General features: G+C 51.2%; 2 protein-coding genes across 2 annotated transcripts; one reads left to right on the forward strand and one right to left on the reverse strand.

The window, feature by feature from the left end:
* Positions 1 to 676: 676 nt before the first annotated feature.
* ZNF662 (zinc finger protein 662) lies at positions 677 to 10,437 on the reverse strand. Its single transcript, XM_073787853.1, is given in 7 exon segments — positions 677 to 1,721; positions 2,756 to 2,857; positions 5,301 to 5,368; positions 5,370 to 5,412; positions 6,064 to 6,190; positions 7,934 to 8,116; positions 9,888 to 10,437. Coding segments are annotated over 6 exon segments (1,434 nt in total). The 5' UTR covers positions 8,000 to 8,116; positions 9,888 to 10,437; the 3' UTR covers positions 677 to 693.
* Positions 10,438 to 13,106: 2,669 nt separating this feature from the next.
* Positions 13,107 to 15,135, forward strand: CYP8B1 (cytochrome P450 family 8 subfamily B member 1). The gene has a single exon (XM_019946943.3). The coding sequence runs from the start codon at positions 13,107 to 13,109 to the stop codon at positions 14,610 to 14,612; it is 1,506 nt and encodes a 501-aa protein (XP_019802502.1). The 3' UTR covers positions 14,613 to 15,135.
* Positions 15,136 to 18,477: the final 3,342 nt, after the last annotated feature.

Consider the following 18,477-nt stretch of genomic DNA (forward strand, 5'->3'; position numbering starts at 1 on the left):
TATAGCTAGTCAAAAATAAATACGTTTCAAAATTTGAAAAACATAAAGAAATGCAGTGTTGGTCCTCAAAGAGTCATTTAGCCAGACTAACAGGCATGAGACTATTAGAAAAAATAGAAGATAGTACATAATTAAATACCAACTTGGGTGGTACTGACTACAATTAGAAAATGAAGAGAGGTCTGTTCACCTGAAGGAGCTGAGTCTTAGATGAGGAAAGGAGACTTTTAGCCCAGGGAAATTTGAGCAAATAAAAACAGGCAGAAGCAGAAATGTGCACAGATAAAGAACAATAGATTCGGGAGTCAGATAGGTCTGGTTCCAATCTTAACTCTAAACTTTACTACCTGAGTGAACTTGAATGAGTTTATAACCTCTTTCAACCTCAGATTTCTCATTTGTAAAATGAGGATAAGAGTACCTACCTTATAGGATTAAGAAAAGTTAAGGAATGTATGTAAAATGGTTAGCACAGTACCTGAAATAGAGTAGGTGCTCAACTAAATGTTGCCTAGTATGAGTATGGCTGAACAGAGAGACCAGTCTTGCTAGAGGACAGGGTATCCACTCAGGAGAAGGGGCAAGACAATACTGGCTATTACAGTTACAGCAAACTGTGGGCAGTCATCTCATCTTGTGGCTGGGGTTCCTGTAGCATAAGAATTATAAACAAGTATCACCATTATGCATTCTCTAATGTTCAAGAAAGTGAGAAGTCTGACAGTTATAGGGTTTCTCTCTAGCATGGCGCCTCTGGTGCATAATCAAAACAGAATTCTGACTGAAGGCCTTCCCACAGTCATTACATTTATAGGGTCTTTCCCCAGTATGGATTCTCTGATGACGAGTAAGGTGTGCCTTGCAAATGAAGCTTTTCCCACAGTCAATACATTCATGAGGCTTCTCTCCAGTGTGGACCCATTGGTGCTGAGCAAGATCCAACTTCCACATGAAGCCTTTCCCACAGTCCTTACATTCATAAGCTTTCTCCCCGGTGTGGATTCTCTGATGTCGAAGAAGGACTGGGTTCTGAGTAAAACTTTTCCCACATTCCTTACATGTATATGGTTCCTCCCCGGTGTGGATTCGCTGATGTTGTGTATGGCTTGTGTTCTGACTAAAGCCCTTCCCACATTCCTTACATTCAAAGGGTTTCTCTCCAGTGTGAATTCTCTGGTGCCTAATCAGGTTTGACTTCCAAATGAAGGCTTTAGCACATTCTTGACAAACGTAGGGTTTCACCCCAGTGTGAGTCCTCTGATGTACAATGCAGTGTTATCTGAAACTGAAAGTCTTCCCGCATTCCTTACATCCACAGACTTTCTTCCCAATATGAATTCTCTGATGTTGATCAAAGTCTTCATTTTGAACAAAACACTTGCCACATTCTTCACATATATAGAATACCTGCTCATGTAGACTTTTCTGAGGTACAAGGTGGGTATAAACACCAGCATCTTTCAAATGCTCTCCTACTGAGGTCATCTCATCCTTGACAATCACTTCTATAATGTCACATGTAGTGTTCTCCACACTTTCCCTATTGGGGTAGGCAGGCCATCTCATTAACCTGCTTTTCTCCTCTTCACAGGTTTTTCCAAACCAGAATTCCTGGGAACCACAGCACTGGGGTCCACCTGATAGCACCATGTGGTCCTGTGCCTCCTCAAAAGTATCCTCCTTCAGAATAAAACCTTCTTTCTCACTCTTGGACACAGACTCTGAAAGAAGAAACCAGAGCTGCAAATGTCATCATTACCCATGACAGAGTGACTGAGGTCACCAAGTGGGATTAATATGTCCATTTTCCTCCAAGTGCCACCCCTGTGTCTAAGTGGCCCTGACGTAGCTGAAAACGGCGAAACAGAGCTAACATACAGAAAGCAACAAAAATCAAAAGGCAGAAATTAGGCAGACAGTCCCTGAGGGCTGAGGGCTCTGATTTCCAGCACCAGAGCAAGCATGGGGCCGGCAGGTGGGGAGTTGGGGGCGGGGGGTGCTCTTGGGAAATAGTTGAATTGAATTCTAAGGGAGATAAGTCAAAATTCCTTCTAGGTAGTTCAGTTTATAACATGAGAAGAACTAGCCAGGATTCAGAGCAGAGGACCTGTTCAGAAATAAAGAATATCTGTGGTATACCTGGGGACCCTGAGCTTATCACACACGGTGGGGAGCACAAAGAAGACTCTCTTATACTTTTCAACACTGAATGGAAATAAAGTCTTCTCATTCAATCCAAACACTGGGTCCACCATGAAAAGTGCTTCCCTGAATTACTTTAGGCAGTGTTGGCCAAAGTGTCTCTTTGTTCCATAGTGTCTTATTCAAATCTCTGTTACAGCATCACATTTTGTTATAATTATACATTTTTGTATAATGTCTCATCAGACTGTGAGCCTTTCCGGGATAGGAGCCATATATTACTTGATTTCTGATCCCTAGCAATGAACACAATGAGAAAAATACAGCATTTACCTTTTAACATATTGATTGACCACTGCAGCCAGATAGGTAAGCCCTCTGTTCAGTTTGAGCCTAAGATGAAAGATCCATCCAAATTTAATTATCTGCACTTGTCCAAATAAAAGTTGGAAGTTTAGAGTTTACATTTCCTCTGATTAATTAGTTGATTTGGGGATTTTTAGAGGGTCTTTTATTTAGAACATAAATGGAATGGAATTTTAACACTTTACAAAGGAAAGACAGGAGAAAAATGTGTGACTGGGAGAAAAGTGCTCATTTCCCTCTCACTTACCGGTACAAATTAGGCTTGGACCCTCTCCTTGCAGTTTCGGTTTCAATGGCTCTTCTACCTGCTCAAGATGGGAGATCCCAGCAGGCTTTAGAAATGGATATCCTGCCAGGATCAAGATATAAATAAGGCTGACTCAACTGGAGGAGTGGGGCCCATTAGGAAAGGAGCTGAGACGGAAGTGGTAGGGGAGAATGAAGGTCGGGGGAAAGACTGGTAAAACAGTGACCTGAAACTTGAGAGTAATAAGAATATAAAGGACAGGAAATAGAGGTTCAGGGAAGTTGTGATTCCATCAGTTCACCAATATACAAAAAGTTATCACTCATTTTAAAATGTCAAGAAGAAACAGGAAAGACTAAGGTCTCTTCTGCACCTGCCCCTAGGAGCTGAAAGCCAATTCACATAGCAACGTATCAGGATAGGAAAGAACTGCAAGGAGCTGTTCCTGAGGCTATGTTGGGAAAGCACCACCTCTTACTTCCCTTCCTTCCTATCTATTTATCTACTGCCTTCTCTTTTCACAAAGGATCAACAATGGGTCTCTCATGTCTTATGGCATCCATAAGAAATGGCCTCATAGCCTCATTCAGCCATTCCCAGAAGTCACTTCTTGCTCTAACAATAAACACCTCTATTTACAAAGGTCCACTCTAATAAATTCTTCAGACTTAGCTAAGATTGGTCTCTTTGTAACTCCCAACCAAATCCTCCTAAGAAACAGATCAATTCTGCAATTTCCAAATGATGACCTTTCAGTGTGATGAATTGGGAGATTGGGACTGACATATATACACTAATATGTATAAAATGGATAACTAATAAGAACCTGCTGTATAAAAAAATTAAATAAATAAATAAATATATATATGGAGAGGACTTAAAAAAAAAATGATGACCTTTCATGCTGCTGAGGCAAAGGACTACATGCCTCGTGAGTACTCTCTTCTTTAAGACTTTGAGTAGGGACATGAGCTCCAAGGAGGGCTGCTGCAAGTCAGGGAGTTAGGGTTTTGCTCAAGGAATAACTTAGCTGTTAGCTTTCTGCCTAAAGCAGAGATGAGAATGCCCTTGAGTGGCAGGGAGAGTAGGTACTGAGATGCTGAGAGAATGTAGAGGACACTGTAGGTGCCTCCCTACATCCATTCTACCCCTCCCCCACTAGGGAGTAGCCAGGCCCTTTGGGTGGGAGTGATCCCAAGTCCAGCTCCTGGTACAGGCCCTCACTGAGCTAAGCCAAACAGGTTATCCCATCCCACTCACTACATGAGAGATCCTTTCAGGGACCAGCAATCCAGGCCAAGTCAATCAGTGCAGAGCTTTTCCCTGGCTGTAGAGACCGATTTAGAGCCGGCATAAGACTTAAGATGGTGCAGCAGAGCAATACTTGGGACTGTGATTCACAACAGTTAAAGCCTAAGGAAGGCCTGCTCTGTTCCTCTCCATCGGTGTGAAGAAGCACAGTCCTGGTTACAACTACCGATCACCTTACAACCACGAGAGGAGCCAGACTGTAGACAAAACCAACATACGAGGAGACAGAGAAGAGCAGAGACTGAAATTCTGATCCAAATGTACCTGCAGCCCATTCTACCTATGGACTTGCCAATTACACAAAACAATAAATTCCTCTTTTTTATTTAAGCCAGTTTGAATTGGGTTGTTACTTGCAATCAACGGTATCCTAACATGGAAAGACTTCCAGACACAGCAAGGAACTGTGTGAATGGGGAAGTTGAGGGCACAGCTCAAGTCACCTGTGCCCACAGAAGAGCCTCTGTGGGAAGAAGATGAAATGGGGCCAGGGGGCAATAAGAGGACACAGTTCTCAGTAGGAAATTAGGAGCAGGGAAGCCCTGTGTTGGGCCTAAACAAATGCCAGGGCTTTCCCACCAGAAATCCCTGAGGAACAGGAAGTATTTGGCTCAGGGTTATTTAGACTTCTTGATTTCTAGTGATAAAAATGGCCATGATAAGGGCTTCCCTGGTGGCGCAGTGGTTGAGAGTCTGCCTGCCGATGCAGGGGACACGGGTTCGTGCCCCAGTCTGGGAAGATCCCACATGCTGCAGAGCGGCTGGGCCCGTGAGCCATAGACGCTGAGCCTGCGCATCCGGAGCCTGTGCTCCGCAGCAGGAGAGGCCACAACAGTGAGAGGCCCGTGTACCGCAAAAAAAAAAAAAAAAAAATGGCCATGATACCCCAAAGGGCAGTCCGAATCTTCTGCTGGAAGATTATAAGCAGGCCAGGAAAGTAGAAAGGCCACCTCAGATCAGAAAGGAAACAGAAAAGTCAGGGAGTAAAGATACATAACGGCCCTGAAAAGAACAGTGGAGATGGGGAAGAGGAAAAACAGGTGCATGAAGATGGCAGACAGAAGAGCCCGGATGAATACAGCAAGGACTCAAGATGGAAAACCATGGGAACACAGAGGAAAACAAGGAATCCCACTGGTGTCTACAGCACTAGGTTAAGAGAACACACCCATGACAATTTAAAGATTAAGACAAGGGAACTGGTCAGATGACTGGCACATGTATCCTCACTCACCTGAGGAGATGCCCCTCGGGCCCTCTCCATCCAGAGCTCCCTGAGGAGCCAAGCTCCACGGTGCTTCGTTCCAGCTGGAAAATCAGAGCCGGCTTGGGAAATGGAAATGCTGCTTGACAGGAAGGAAATGGGACAGGTGGGTGAGTAGGGTGACACAGAGCAACCCCAGGGCTCCTCCCAGGCCTGTGTCTTCAGGGGTGGGAGGGGAAAGAAGGGAAATTACTAGGGAGAACAAGAAAAAGAAGTCCGGGGAAAGGGACAGGAGACCCAGGGGAGAGGGGCCTGGAGGCTCACAAAGGTCAGGAAACAGAGAGGAAGGGGCGCTCAATAACAGCGTGAGTGAGCAAACAGATGACTTCACTCTTTGAGGAACTGAGCTTTCTTGTGCTCTCCCTCTCCGAGAGCTCTCAAGCTCAGACGTCTGCATGAGGATGGTTGGTATTGGGCTGGGTCTCCCAAACTGAGGTGGTGGGAACTGAGGGCTCAGAGGGGCACCAGGAATCTTCTCTCCTCCCACTGTATCCACAGCACATGAGTCAGGAGAACACCAGCTCTCAGCCGGGGGTAAGGAAGTCCTATGTGAGGCCTGAATTGATACCAGGACTTCCTACTTCCCAGCAACCACTAAGGTTGGGTCATTAAGAATACAAGAGCCTGAAGCTGCCACTCAACTGAGGTTATCAAAGACTCCTGAGCCTTTGAGGAAGAAGGAGCCAAGAAATTCCAAAGGGTAGAGGCAGAGTCCAGAGGGAAAGACCCTTACCCAAGGAAGCCACGGCCCCATAATCCTCCGGCATCACATCCCTGTACAGGGCCCTCTGAGCAGGGGTCAGGCCGGTCCATTCATTCTCAGAGAAGTAGATGGCTACATCCTCAAAGGTCACTGACTCCTGAAACAACATGTGTTTAAATGCCCTAGGACAATCCCAGGACCCAGGCCTGGAGTCTGGGTAGACCCAGGCACTAAGAGGTACTGGAGGGGATGCCCACTGAGTTTCTGGATTCTGAATGTCTAAGGGAACTCGCAACAGATTTTTGCCCCCTACTTACAAAGATATAAGGGATCAGCTACCAATCTTCTCATGTCTCTTCATTTTTACTTCAGCTAACATCCTCTCATCTTTTTCATGAGTCTCTGCAAGTTTTCCCTTTTCGTTCCCATATGTGCTCTAAGTGCCAACCTTTCTCCACAGTGTATCCTCCTTCAGAGGTCACCAACCCTTGATAACAAGAGCAACTGACATTTATTGAGCCTGTGCCAAGCACTTTACATATATTACTCTGGGCACGCCTCACAGAATGTGAGAAGGACATTAGACCCATTTTACAGAAGGGAAACTGAGGCTCAGAGATTAACATCCCCCGAGTTAAAGAGCTGAGACAGAACTCAGGCCTGTGGGACTCTCTGGCTCTTACCTACTATGGCACACTGTCTTCTGTCCTCACTCCTGCCACCCCTGCTGCCCCTGTCTAGGACTCTTGCTCTTCTCTCCCTCCCAGTCACTGCCACCAACCAAAGAGGCAGCTAAGGGCCCCTCAGAACACTCAGGCTGCTCGAGAGGCTGTACTCAACAGGGCAGAGCCCAACTCTGACTACTCCCTAACGCACCTACCCTACTCTCTTCCCCACATCCCAGTCTCAGTGTTCCTTTTTCTGTATTTCTCGGAGCCCTAGCTCCTGCACCTTTTCTTTTCTTGCCTTTCTCTCTCACTCTCTTCCTTGAGAAACACAAACAGTGCTAACTTGGAGCCATGAAGACTTCTTATAATTCCCAGCCACTGCCTCATTCAGGGTCTCAATCTCAATACTATGGAGGGGCCAGTTCTCGTCCATTCCCATCAGTCCTTGCCCGGCAATGTTCTCACAGCAACTTCCCCAGCATTCCAAGGCTCAAAGACTTTGGCTGGCTCACTTTTGCCTGCCTAAAAAAGTCCAACTCCTCTGAACTGCAGACAACTCCAGTCACATTCAGGGACCCAGCTTACTTCCCAAGGATCATCCCCTGCAAGACCACCCTCATGCCCTACACTGTCACGGTTCCGTTATGAACCCAAACCCTTTCCTTGCCCAGATCTGTATCCTTGGACCTACACCCCCCCGTCCCCCCCCCCCCACCCCCGGCCTGAAGATCCAGATCCTTCCTCCTACTCCTGCAAGCTCATGTTCTTCTCAAGACCCACCTCAAACAAAACCAGCTCTGTAAAACCAGTCGTGGAAATTCTGGCCATTCGTCGCCGCACACAGCGCTCTGTGTTGGGCCACCTCTGCCTCAGAATTGGCTCATGCCTGTGCATCTGCACGTGTGCTTCCCCTGCCGCCACAAGCCTGGGGGATGTCGAATCCACTCTGCCCCTACCTGTTCCTCTGGGCCCTCCACTCTGGGCTGTACCACGGTTTATCGGTAGCCGCACTGCCTCCTCTCCGCCCCTCATGTGGGCCTAGAGCCCCGGGCAGAGCCGAGCCAGCTTCGTGGCGCCGGCTCAGCGCTCACCGAGCCCGACCGGGTACTACCCGGGGTCAGGAAGGGACGCTCCAGACCCGGGCGGGCCTGACATAGCGGCCCCCCCCCCCCCCACCCGGGAGCCGCCCGAACAAGAGCCAGGCTCCAAGCCCCTACCAGCCCCATGCCCACCTCCCCACTTTCTGCGTGGGCCAGGTCTCTGCATGCGAGAGGCGAAGGCTGCAGCACGCTCGCCATTCCGGCTTCTCTAGGACGGTGGAGGGCTCCGCGTCTCCATGGTACTCCCTTCTCGCCACGCAAAGTCGGGAGGGGAGAGTGATCCAGCTCTCCTAGAGACACAGAGCGCTCCGGGCCCTGCAGAAATCAAGGAGAACGGTAGCGGGGTGGGGGTGGGGGGAGGCTGGGGAGGAGGCTTCCTCTGGGAATCCTTTCCGGGCCCTTTTCTTCCCACTGACCACTCTTCTCCACCTCATTGAACCTTTGTAGGGGGTCCCCTGTCAATTATTCCAATCCCCATCCTATTCCTTCATTCACTTCCACCATATGCCCTCATATCTCTTAGCCTCTTAGTGAATGAACAGCCCAATACCTTTATAATGGCATCTCACTGCCGGCAAGTACCTCAAGTTCAGCCTCCTGTTTGATATAGCAGAACAGCAGGGCCCAGAAAGGTGAAATGAAATGTCCCATATCATGTCGTGAGTTGGTGACAGAGTTGAGACAAGAATCCAATTTGCCCTTTAAGTCCTACACTGGCTTCAATGTCACCTGGTACATGAGATGCAGACTAGGAGTAAGGTAATTAACCTGGAGCCAGGCTGTCAAGAACCCAGGTGCTGTGGATGGGTTTCCTTCTCTTCCTGGAAAAAAGAAAACTTGAAAGCTAGGGAGGAAGAGGAGCCATAAATAAGCCCAGCTCTAAGTTAATGAGACTATTTCTGATCTAAAGGTAGAGTGAAATAATTTTTTTCCCTGCATCTCCATTTCAAAGGTACTGCTGTTGACTCCTAGGGGTTAGGCAGTGGGCAGGAAGTGGCTAGCACTGGGGGAGAAGTCAATATCACTCAGAATTGGAACAAAGGGCAAACAAGACTCAAGGGATAGCCAGTGTAGCCGGTCTAGAGCATGACCAGAGGAACCACAGCAGGTAAACAAATTCTTTCGCCGGTGCACAGTTGCTTAAAGTTCTGGGCCATGTATGGAATGAAAAGACATGAGATCTGACGGCACCTGAAACCCACCTGAGCCCTGTGGGTCAACCCAGCGACTTCTCTGGTGGTCCAGTGCTTAAGACTCCGCGCATCCCTGGTGGGGGAACTAAGGCCCCACATCCCACATACTGTGCAGAGCGGCCAAAAAAACAAAAAAGAACTCATCCCACCCTCCAGCCCACCACGTAATGTGCAAATGAGGTGAGCCTTAAGTGGTGGCTTCTCTCAGCGCGCACGCATTGGAAACAGCAGCGGTCTAAGCAGATAGGTTAGGGGGTCCCCTGAGAAAGAGAACAAAGAATGACTTTCTTGAGAACCCATTCTGGCCTAACCCATTTTGTGATCTAAGCCCGGCTGCAACGCTTGCCCTTGAACAGGTCTCAGTAATTAATGATCTTAAAGGAGGGAATGCAGAAACACCGGAGGACCAGTCAAGAAACCATAGGGCAGCCTTGGGGCAGCCTCCTGGTTCCTCAAGGGATATACGTAATAACATATCTTTGAGTTCTGCAGGAACTAAGCCCCCCCCACCCCAGGTGGAGGATGGAATTAAGATGTCAACCCTCCTGAATTCCATCAACTAAAGCTTGGACTCTGTCAACCTTTGCCCGGATTCTATGCTAAATTCTGCTCCCCTCAAGCCCCCTCATGAATATGCATGATATGCATGTATCATTAGCTTAAACCTTCCCCAACTTTGCTGTTCAGGGTGACACTGCTTTGGGTAAGAGCTCTGGTGTTCTCCTTACTTGCTGCAAGTAATAATAAAGCCTTCCTTCTCCCGATCACAGTGGGCGGGAAGGAGTCAGCCCTCTCCGACACGTCTTCCCCCCCTCAGCCCCACTCCCTTACTGATTGCTCCGCAGACGAAATGAGAGACACACAACCGTCTGCGCAAAGCTCCGCCGACTTACGGAGAGAGGGCGCCTCAGGACTGAGAACTGCCTGCGGCGCCTACCTAAAGACGCCTTTACGGAGGCGGCGGGGAGCGGAAGTACGTCACCGCCTTTCCGGCCCTCAGGCCCCAAGGCCTCTCTAGCAGGCCCGGAGGTCGCCTATGCTGATTGTTGATCCTCCTCGACTGCCCCGCCCACCATCCCACCATGGTGACTCCACCCCCACCCTCACCCGGAGGTGCGGCTGGAGTGGGGAAGGCTGAGACTTGACGCAGGCCTGTGGTCCTCACTCTGCCCTGCTGGGCCCCGGCCATTCCGGAGGACTGGGAGGGCAGCCTCGTGGGCCGATTTCCCAGGGGCAGGCCAGCCTCCACCTGCTGGTATATCTGGCCACCCTTCAGTGGCCCGGACCCAGACGAACGGGTGGCTGGACCTGATGTCATGGGAAGGGCTCAGTGCCGCGTGATGGGTCAAAGACGGAAACCGCACTGAGCTGGAGACTCTTCCCCCTCCTCTGAGCACTCCGGCCACATAGGCTCCCTTGGGACGACCCTGCCACATGCCTTAGAAGCATGTCCCCTACACCCTTACACACAGCACACATTGGCCTGGCCTTGTCCTCCAGGTCTCCACTTAATTACCACCTGATCAGTGTGGCCTCCCTGACTCCCCACCCTCCTTCCCGCTCTGCCCCCCCCCACTTTTTTAAAATTTATTTAATTAATTAATTTAGTTTTGACTGCGTTGGGTCTTGTTGCTGTGCGCAGGCTTATTCTAGTTGCGACGAGCGAGCGGGTGCTACTCTTCATTGCAGTGCGCGGGCTTCTCATTGCAGTGGCTTCTCTTGTTGCGGAGCAAGGGCTCTAGGCGTGCAGGCTTCAGTCGTTGGGGCACGTGGGCTCAGTAGTTGTGGCTCGCGGGCTCTGGAGTGCAGGCTCGGTAGTTGTCGCACACGGGCTTTGTTGCTCCGCGGCATGTGGGGTCTTCCCGGGCCAGGGCTGGAACCTGTGTGCCCTGCATTGGCAGGCGGATTCTTAACCACTCCGCCACCAGGGAAGCCTTCCACTCTGCCCTTCTTTGCAGCACTTAACACAATTGTGATGATATGCTTCTTTGGTCAAGGCCATAAACTCCAACAAGGCAGGGACAAGGTCTATCTCATTTAGGGTTGTAGCAAAATTTCTGGCAATTGAGTGCACAGTAAACATCTGTTGAATGGATAGAAGGTGCTGTTCCAAGAAAGGGGGTAATGAATGGATGAGTGGGTGTGAGTGAATGAATAAATGAAGGTAAGAATGAATGTAAGATGGTGCTGCCATCCATTAAAAACTGAGGGACAAAGTTCAGCTTTTTGGATTTGACCCACAGTTTCTGATTTTATATATATATATATATATATATATATATTTTTTTTTTTTTCCGCCACACATCTTGCAGAATCTTAGTTCCCTGACCAGGGATTGAACCTGGGACACCGCAGTGAAAGCACCAAGTCCTAACAACTGTATCACCAGAGAATTCCCTTTTTTTATTTTTTTAAAATTTTATTTATTTATTTATATTTTTGGCTCCGTTGGGTCTTCGTTGCTGCGCGCGGGCTTTCTCTAGTTGGGGCTACTCTTTGTTGCGGTGCACGGGCTTCTCATTGCGGTGGCTTCTCTTGTTGTGAAGCACAGGCTGTAGTCTAGGCGCGCGGGCTTCAGTAGTTGTGGCTCGCAGGCTCTAGAGCGCAGGCTCAGTAGTTGTGGCGCACGGGCTTAGTTGCTCCACGGCATGTGGGAATCTTCCCAGACCAGGGATAGAAGCCGTGTGCCCTGCATTGGCAGGTGGATTCTTAAGCACTGCACCACCAGGGAAGTCCTGGGAATTCCCTTTCTGAACATATTCTAAGGCTAAGGAGAGTTGGTGGAGCTGAGTACTTGCTGTGGTTGCCATGAGCAATCAGAGAGGACTTCATGGAGGCAGAGTGTGGATGTTTTCAGCTCCCTGCTGGGAGGAGCTGCACAAGGCAAAGGGAGCTCCCTCAAGAGGGGATGTAGGAATCTTATGGTCATCTGAGGAGACAAAGTCCCTGTTTGCAGGTCATTTAGGAAGTTAAAGAGTAACTTGGGGGTTATCAGAACTGGTTGAATCGAGTCTGAACCTCATCACCTATTGCAACAATGAGCTAGGTTGCTTGACTAAACCCTTAGAGTCAACGGTACAGCTTTCCCCTTCTTGGGCCTACTGGCAGGGACCTGGCCTGACATCTCACAGAAGGTCCCCAGTAAACTGTCAACTCACCTCACCCAAGCTAGAGCAGGTATCAGAAAAAGTCCCCACTACACTCTGAACCTAGATCCTTATTGTAAAATAAAACAGTTTGTTTGAAGTCCCTATCATCTCTGACATTTCATAATTCCAAGATTCCCAGTCTGTATTTCTTTTTTTTTTCTTTTTTTTTTTTTTTTTTTGCGGTACGCGGGCCTCTCACCATTGTGGCCTCTCCCGTCGCGGAGCACAGGCTCCGGGCGCGCAGGCTCAGCGGCCACGGCTCACGGACCCAGCCGCTCCGTGGCATGTGGGATCCTCCTGGACCGGGGCACGAACCCGTGTCCCCTGCATCGGCAGGCGGACTCCCAACCACTGTGCCAGCAGGGAAGCCCCCCACTCTGTATTTCTTGCTAGAGAAGTATGCAAGCCAGTTGGCGAGAGGCTTGGAGACTGAAGTCTGAGCCTGTGCTTGAAGGGTCCTGTGTCTGGGAGGTTCTGTGGGTCTTTTAAAGATAAGGAAGGGGTGGATGTGAAACTTAGTAAGTGCTCGGTGCATTTCTGCTGAATGAACTAGCAAATTAATGAATACATGAATTCATGAGTAAATAAAGGAGTGAATAATCAGTAAGTCACGGGGGTGAGGATGGAGTCAAGGAAGGCTTGGCAGAGAAGCTGCTGGAGCTGGGTCTGACAAGGTCAGAACAAAGCCTGAAGCTGGTGAGGGGGCTGTGACCATAGCTAGAGGTTTCCTTCTGGGCTTTTTCCTAGTCCCGCCTCCTCCTCCCACATGACAAGGTCCTAACAAAATCCAGGGGAACGTTTTGCTCCCAGGTACTGTCTCGCCAGGGTTATTTACTGTAACTTGCAGTCACCAGGCAAGGTCCAAGTGGACAGATTTTTCTACCCTCAACTTGTCAAGACCTCCCAAACTCTCTGGCACCCAGAGAACAACGTGTCCAGAGCTCAACCTGGAAGAGCACAGCCATGGTGCTCTGGGGTCTGGTGCTGGGAGCTCTGATTGTGGCCACTGTGGGGTACCTGTGCCTGCAGGAGCTGCTCCGGCAACAGAGACCCAAGGAGCCCCCTCTGGATAAGGGCTCCGTGCCCTGGCTGGGCCATGCTTTAGCTTTCCGGAAGAATATGTTTGAATTTCTGAAGCACATGCGGGCTAAACACGGGGACATATTCACGGTGCAGCTAGGGGGCCAGTACTTCACCTTTGTCATGGACCCTCTCTCCTTTGGCCCCATCCTCAAGGATACGCAGAGAAGACTAGACTTTGTGGAGTATGCGGAAAGCCTGGTGCTAAAGGTATTTGGATACCGCTCCTTGCAGGGAGACTACCAGATGATACACTCAGCCAGCACCAAGCACCTCATGGGGAATGGCTTGGAGGAGCTCAACAAAGCCATGCTGGACAGCCTGTCCTTGGTTATGCTGGGGCCCACGGGCCCCAGTCTGGATGCCAGTAGCTGGCGTGAGGATGGCCTCTTTCACTTCTGCTACAACATCTTGTTCAAGGCCGGCTACCTGGGCTTGTTTGGCTACACAAAGGACAAGGAACAGGACCTGCTACAGGCAGAGGAATTATTCGTGCAGTTCCGCAAGTTCGACCGCCTGTTCCCCAGGTTTGTCTACTCCCTACTGGGACCCCGGGAGTGGCTGGAAGTGGGCCGGCTCCAGCGTCTCTTCCATAAGACGCTCTCTGTGGAACACAACATGGAGAAGTACGGCATAAGCAACTGGATCACCTATATGCTTCAGTTTCTGAGGGAGCAGGGAGTCGCCCCAGCCATGCAGGACAAGTTCAACTTCATGATGCTCTGGGCCTCCCAGGGTAACACAGGGCCTACCTCTTTCTGGGTCCTCCTGTTCCTCCTGAAGCATCCAGAAGCCATGCGGGCTGTGAGGGAGGAGGCCACCCAGGTCCTGGGAGAGGCCAGGCTGGAGGCCAAGCAGTCCTTCAACTTTAATGTCGGTGCCCTGCACCGCATGCCGGTGCTGGACAGCGTGATGGAGGAGACACTGCGGCTGAGGGCCGCGCCGACCCTCCTCAGGGTGGTGCACAGTGACCACAGCCTGAAGATGGCCAATGGGCAGGAGTACCTGCTCCGCAGTGGAGACATCCTGGCCCTCTTCCCTTATCTCTCAGTGCACATGGACCCCGACATCCACTCGGAGCCCACCACCTTCAAGTACGATCGCTTCCTCACCCCCAGCGGCAGCCGAAAAGTAGACTTCTACAAGGCAGGCAAGAAGATCCACCACTACACCATGCCATGGGGCTCGGGTGTCTCCATCTGCCCTGGGAGGTTCTTGGCCCTCAGCGAGATGAAGCTCTTTGTCCTGCTCGTGGTCACACACTTTGACCTGGAGCTGGTGGACCCTGACACACCTGTGCCACCCGTGGACCCCCAGCGCTGGGGCTTTGGCACCACACAGCCCAGCCACGAGGTGCGATTCCGCTACCGCCTGCGCCTGTGGAGTTAGCTCTGCCCAGGTGGCCGCAAGCCTGGCTAGGGGCTTCCCTTGGGGTCTCCAGCTCCGCTCAGCCCTCTGAAGCCCCAGACCAGCCCTTCCTCTGACCTGCTTGCCCTCTCTGCTCTTTGGCCTCCTTCTAGGCGCCTCACAGGCTTCTTCTTCTCTCTTTAAAACACTGTCTCTCACAGTGGATTCTGCAGAAACTGCCTCTCACAGGAAGTCCAGGGAAGGGGAAATATCTGTGGGCAACTCAGTTTGGGGGCTAATACATGCCTTGACAAGTCCTGCAGTATAGACACTGGTTACGGTGGGCAATGCAGCATCTTGCAAACGTTAGTCTCCACCCTCCCACTCTGCTTTTGTTGTTTTTCCTCAACACTTATTCCACATCCTGTGGAATTCAGGGTTTAGAACAGTGTCATCCTATAGCAGTATGAGGCAAGCCACGCGCATAATTCTTAATTTCCTAGTTGACACCTTTTTTTTAAAGTAAAAAGAAAGAGGTGAAATTCATTTTTATACTATATTTTACTCGACCTGATATATCTAAAATATTAGCATTTCAACAGGGAGTCAATATAAAGGTATTAATGAAATATTTTTACATCTCTTTTTCCCTTCAAAATCTGGTATGTACTTTTTAACCCTTGATACTGAGCACATCTCAGTTCAGACTAGCCCCATCCTAAGTGCTCAATAGCTACGTGGGGCTAGTGGCTTCTGTATTGGATAGAGCAGCTCTAGAGAAGGGCTGCCTTTCACATAGGAGTTGTTCAGGGTCCCTCCTCCGTGCCCCCCTCTCCCCTCTGCACCCCTACCTTGGGGTGATCTCAACCCCTCACTTGGTTTCCCCAACCATCGCTGGGCTCAGAGCTCTCTGCTACCTCCAGACCCCCAATCTCCCCACAGGGGTCTCACAGCACCTCTGACTCAGTTCGGCCCACGCAGAACTCAGCATCTGTCCCCCCAGCCTCTGCCCTGAACCACCTGCTTCTCCCGATTTCCCTGCCTCTCTTTGCGCGGGACACCACCATCCACCCCTTCCCCCGAGGCAGATACAGAGGAGACACACTGGCTCCTCCCTTTCTCTCCCCCATAGGGAGAGAGTTCTGTCAGCCTGACCCCTGTGGTGCCACTGAACCTTGTCCCCCCGCTTCCCCCCGCATCCCCCGCTGCCCTTCTCAGAGCTCAGAACTCGACATTTCTCTCCACGTGGGGCCTGTGGGCCCTCCATTTACCCTGCTGCCAGAGACTTTTTTTTCCAAAAGCACCTCTGGGTGTCCCCCTTTTACTTCTCTGGCTCCCCATCACCTCCACACACCTGACATTTAAGTTTTGCCACAGTTGGTCCCCAAATTTTCAATCCAGTGCAATTCAACTCTGGCAACTTTCTCCAATGGAACTGTCCGTAAAGTACAGGGCTCGCTTTCACTGTTAACCCTGGTGCGAGCTACTCCCGGAAGCCTTCTTGAACCTCGCCCATCCCATCCTCTGACCAGAAATGGTCTCCACCCCCTGGATCTCCCCTGCCACCGAGTGTATCACAGCACATCTGTTATGTCATTGCTTTCCGTGTCCTGGTTTCTGCCTCCTGCCCCCTGCTCCAGACTGGAACCCATAGGGCTTGGTATCTTCTTCCTTCATCTCTGACCCCAATTCCCTAAATGTAGATTAAATTACAGAAGCATGACTTCCTAACTCGGCTAATTTACTTCATGTCCTCAAATAATTTCCTTCCCCTCCCACCTTCACTCAGCTTTTCGGCCTGTGAAATGGAGACAATCCCTGTTGCCAGGCGTGCTTGCCAGGGCTGGGAGAGAGTGAGAGGGTGCTACTGCCAGAGCTGCAGCGGGCTGACGGCAGGGCCCTGGCTGGGGCTGGGACAGGAAGGGCAGTGACTGTGGGAGCTGATAGAGGGTCCTGGAGAAGGGAGGCCCAGGCAGCATGGACCCCCTGCAGGGACCACCCAGGGGGCTTCTCTCTGCTACCCCAACCCTACACCTCTGACTGGCCTCTTCCTTTGTCTTAAGGTTGCCTGTTTTGCCCCGAGTTTGGCCAGGATAACAGGCTGTTAAGAGTGGGCAGGGGCCGGGCCGGGGACAGGAGTCTGTCCTCACTAGCTGGGTGACTCTGGGCTGGGGCCTGCCTTCTTCTGGGTCTAGCTGCCCCCAAATGGTGACATCTGCCTGGAGCCTGATAGAGCTCTGACTGGCTAGGAGAAGCCAGGCATCTGACCCCCTTCCACAAGGGCCAGGGGCGCAAGGAGAAGAGCCCCATGGGGCACACAGGAGAGGGAGAAGGGGCCTTGGAGTCCAGGAGGTGTCTCTGGGTAGCTTACCAGCAACCTCCTCCACGCAGCCAGGCCCTATGCCAGAGCAGGTGAGGGAACAGGGATAAAGACACAGGGCTTCCCTACACCTCCTTGGCCCTGCCCGGACCTGGGTGCTGCATCCCTTCATTTTCCACACACCCAGAGGACTGTGGACCAGGAGCCAGGCCTGTGGACAGGTTGGGACGGGGCTGTGGGCCCAAGCCCACTAAGTCAGGACAAAGAGGCCTCAGCTGAGAGTGACCACGTGCAGATGTCCCAGGAACTTCATGGATCCTGTGATCGGTTTGAGGGTCTGCCTGGGACCGAGGGAAGCCTCAGGGGGGGTCAGGTGTGAGGTGAAGACGAGTGTACCATCCCACAGTCAGGGATGCCCACCATAACAACAGCCCCTCCCCCCAGGAAGTGGCGAGCAGCCAGGATTAGCCTGTGCACGTGGAGGCCCATGCCCACCTGCTGGCAAGGGAGGGGCCCGTGGCACCTGTAGTTGTATTCCCCCTGGCCTGGGGACTGCTGGACACACGCTCCACAAGGGCACCCTTCCTGCCCCGGCAGAGGGGGCAGTGAAAAGACTGAGACCCACAAGGACGCATCTAGTCGCTGCCTGTCCTCACCCAGCAGTTCTGTCTGCGAAGCCCTCATTTCTGCACCAAATTTTCTCTCCCTCTGTGTATCCTCTCTGAGGATAGCTTATAACAAAGCAAGATCAGGAATGACATGCCGGTGGTGGAATTGCAGGCCCCTAGGAAAATAAAGGGATATTTTTCTATAGGCAGTAACTGCTGTGAACGCTCACACCACACTTCACAAGGTGGAGGGTGGGCAGTCCTGTTCCCAAGCAGAGCCATGCCCACCCTTCTCCCTGGCTCAGCCAGGCGGGAGAGTCTCCCTTGCCTCAGAGTCTGAGAGCCAAGAGAATCCTGGGGGCTTTCCTCAGACCTCAGGTAGGAAATACAGGTATGTTGGGCAGTGCAGACGGGAAGCCAAGCCTCGGGGTGGACAGAGAGTGGCAGGAGGAACCAAGGTCCAGGCTGGGAAGGCAGGTCAGGATGGAGAGGGCACTGTCCCGGCCCTCTCCATCCTGACCTGTGTATGAGAGCCAACCTCCAATTCACTCCCTGACCAGTGCCAGCGAGCCTTCTCGCAAACCGCACTCAGAGCCCTCACCGTGGTCAGCTGCGGTGTATGGCAACTGGACAGTGGGAAGGACCAATGGGCCACCTATAGCCAGGCCTTCTCCTCCCCTTTAGGCACAGGCTTCAGGGCACTACATCTTATACACCTGTTATTTACAGAGAGCACACACCCACATTTACGCAGCCGGAGAAAGGCACATAGGAACACACGGAAAACCCACGGGCACATACTCAGACGCATGTGGACACAGCGACACATTCACGCTAGATCCATATACACAGCCATATGTGCTCCACACGGCCCCAACAGCAACACAGACACACGCACACAGACCACCCACGTGCACACACGCAAATCCACCAATGCTGGTGACAAGCCCTGCTGGGTGTCCCTTGCCTGGCATACCTT

Source organism: Tursiops truncatus, chromosome 10 (assembly GCF_011762595.2).
Source record: "Tursiops truncatus isolate mTurTru1 chromosome 10, mTurTru1.mat.Y, whole genome shotgun sequence".
NCBI classification, from domain to species: domain Eukaryota; kingdom Metazoa; phylum Chordata; class Mammalia; order Artiodactyla; family Delphinidae; genus Tursiops; species Tursiops truncatus.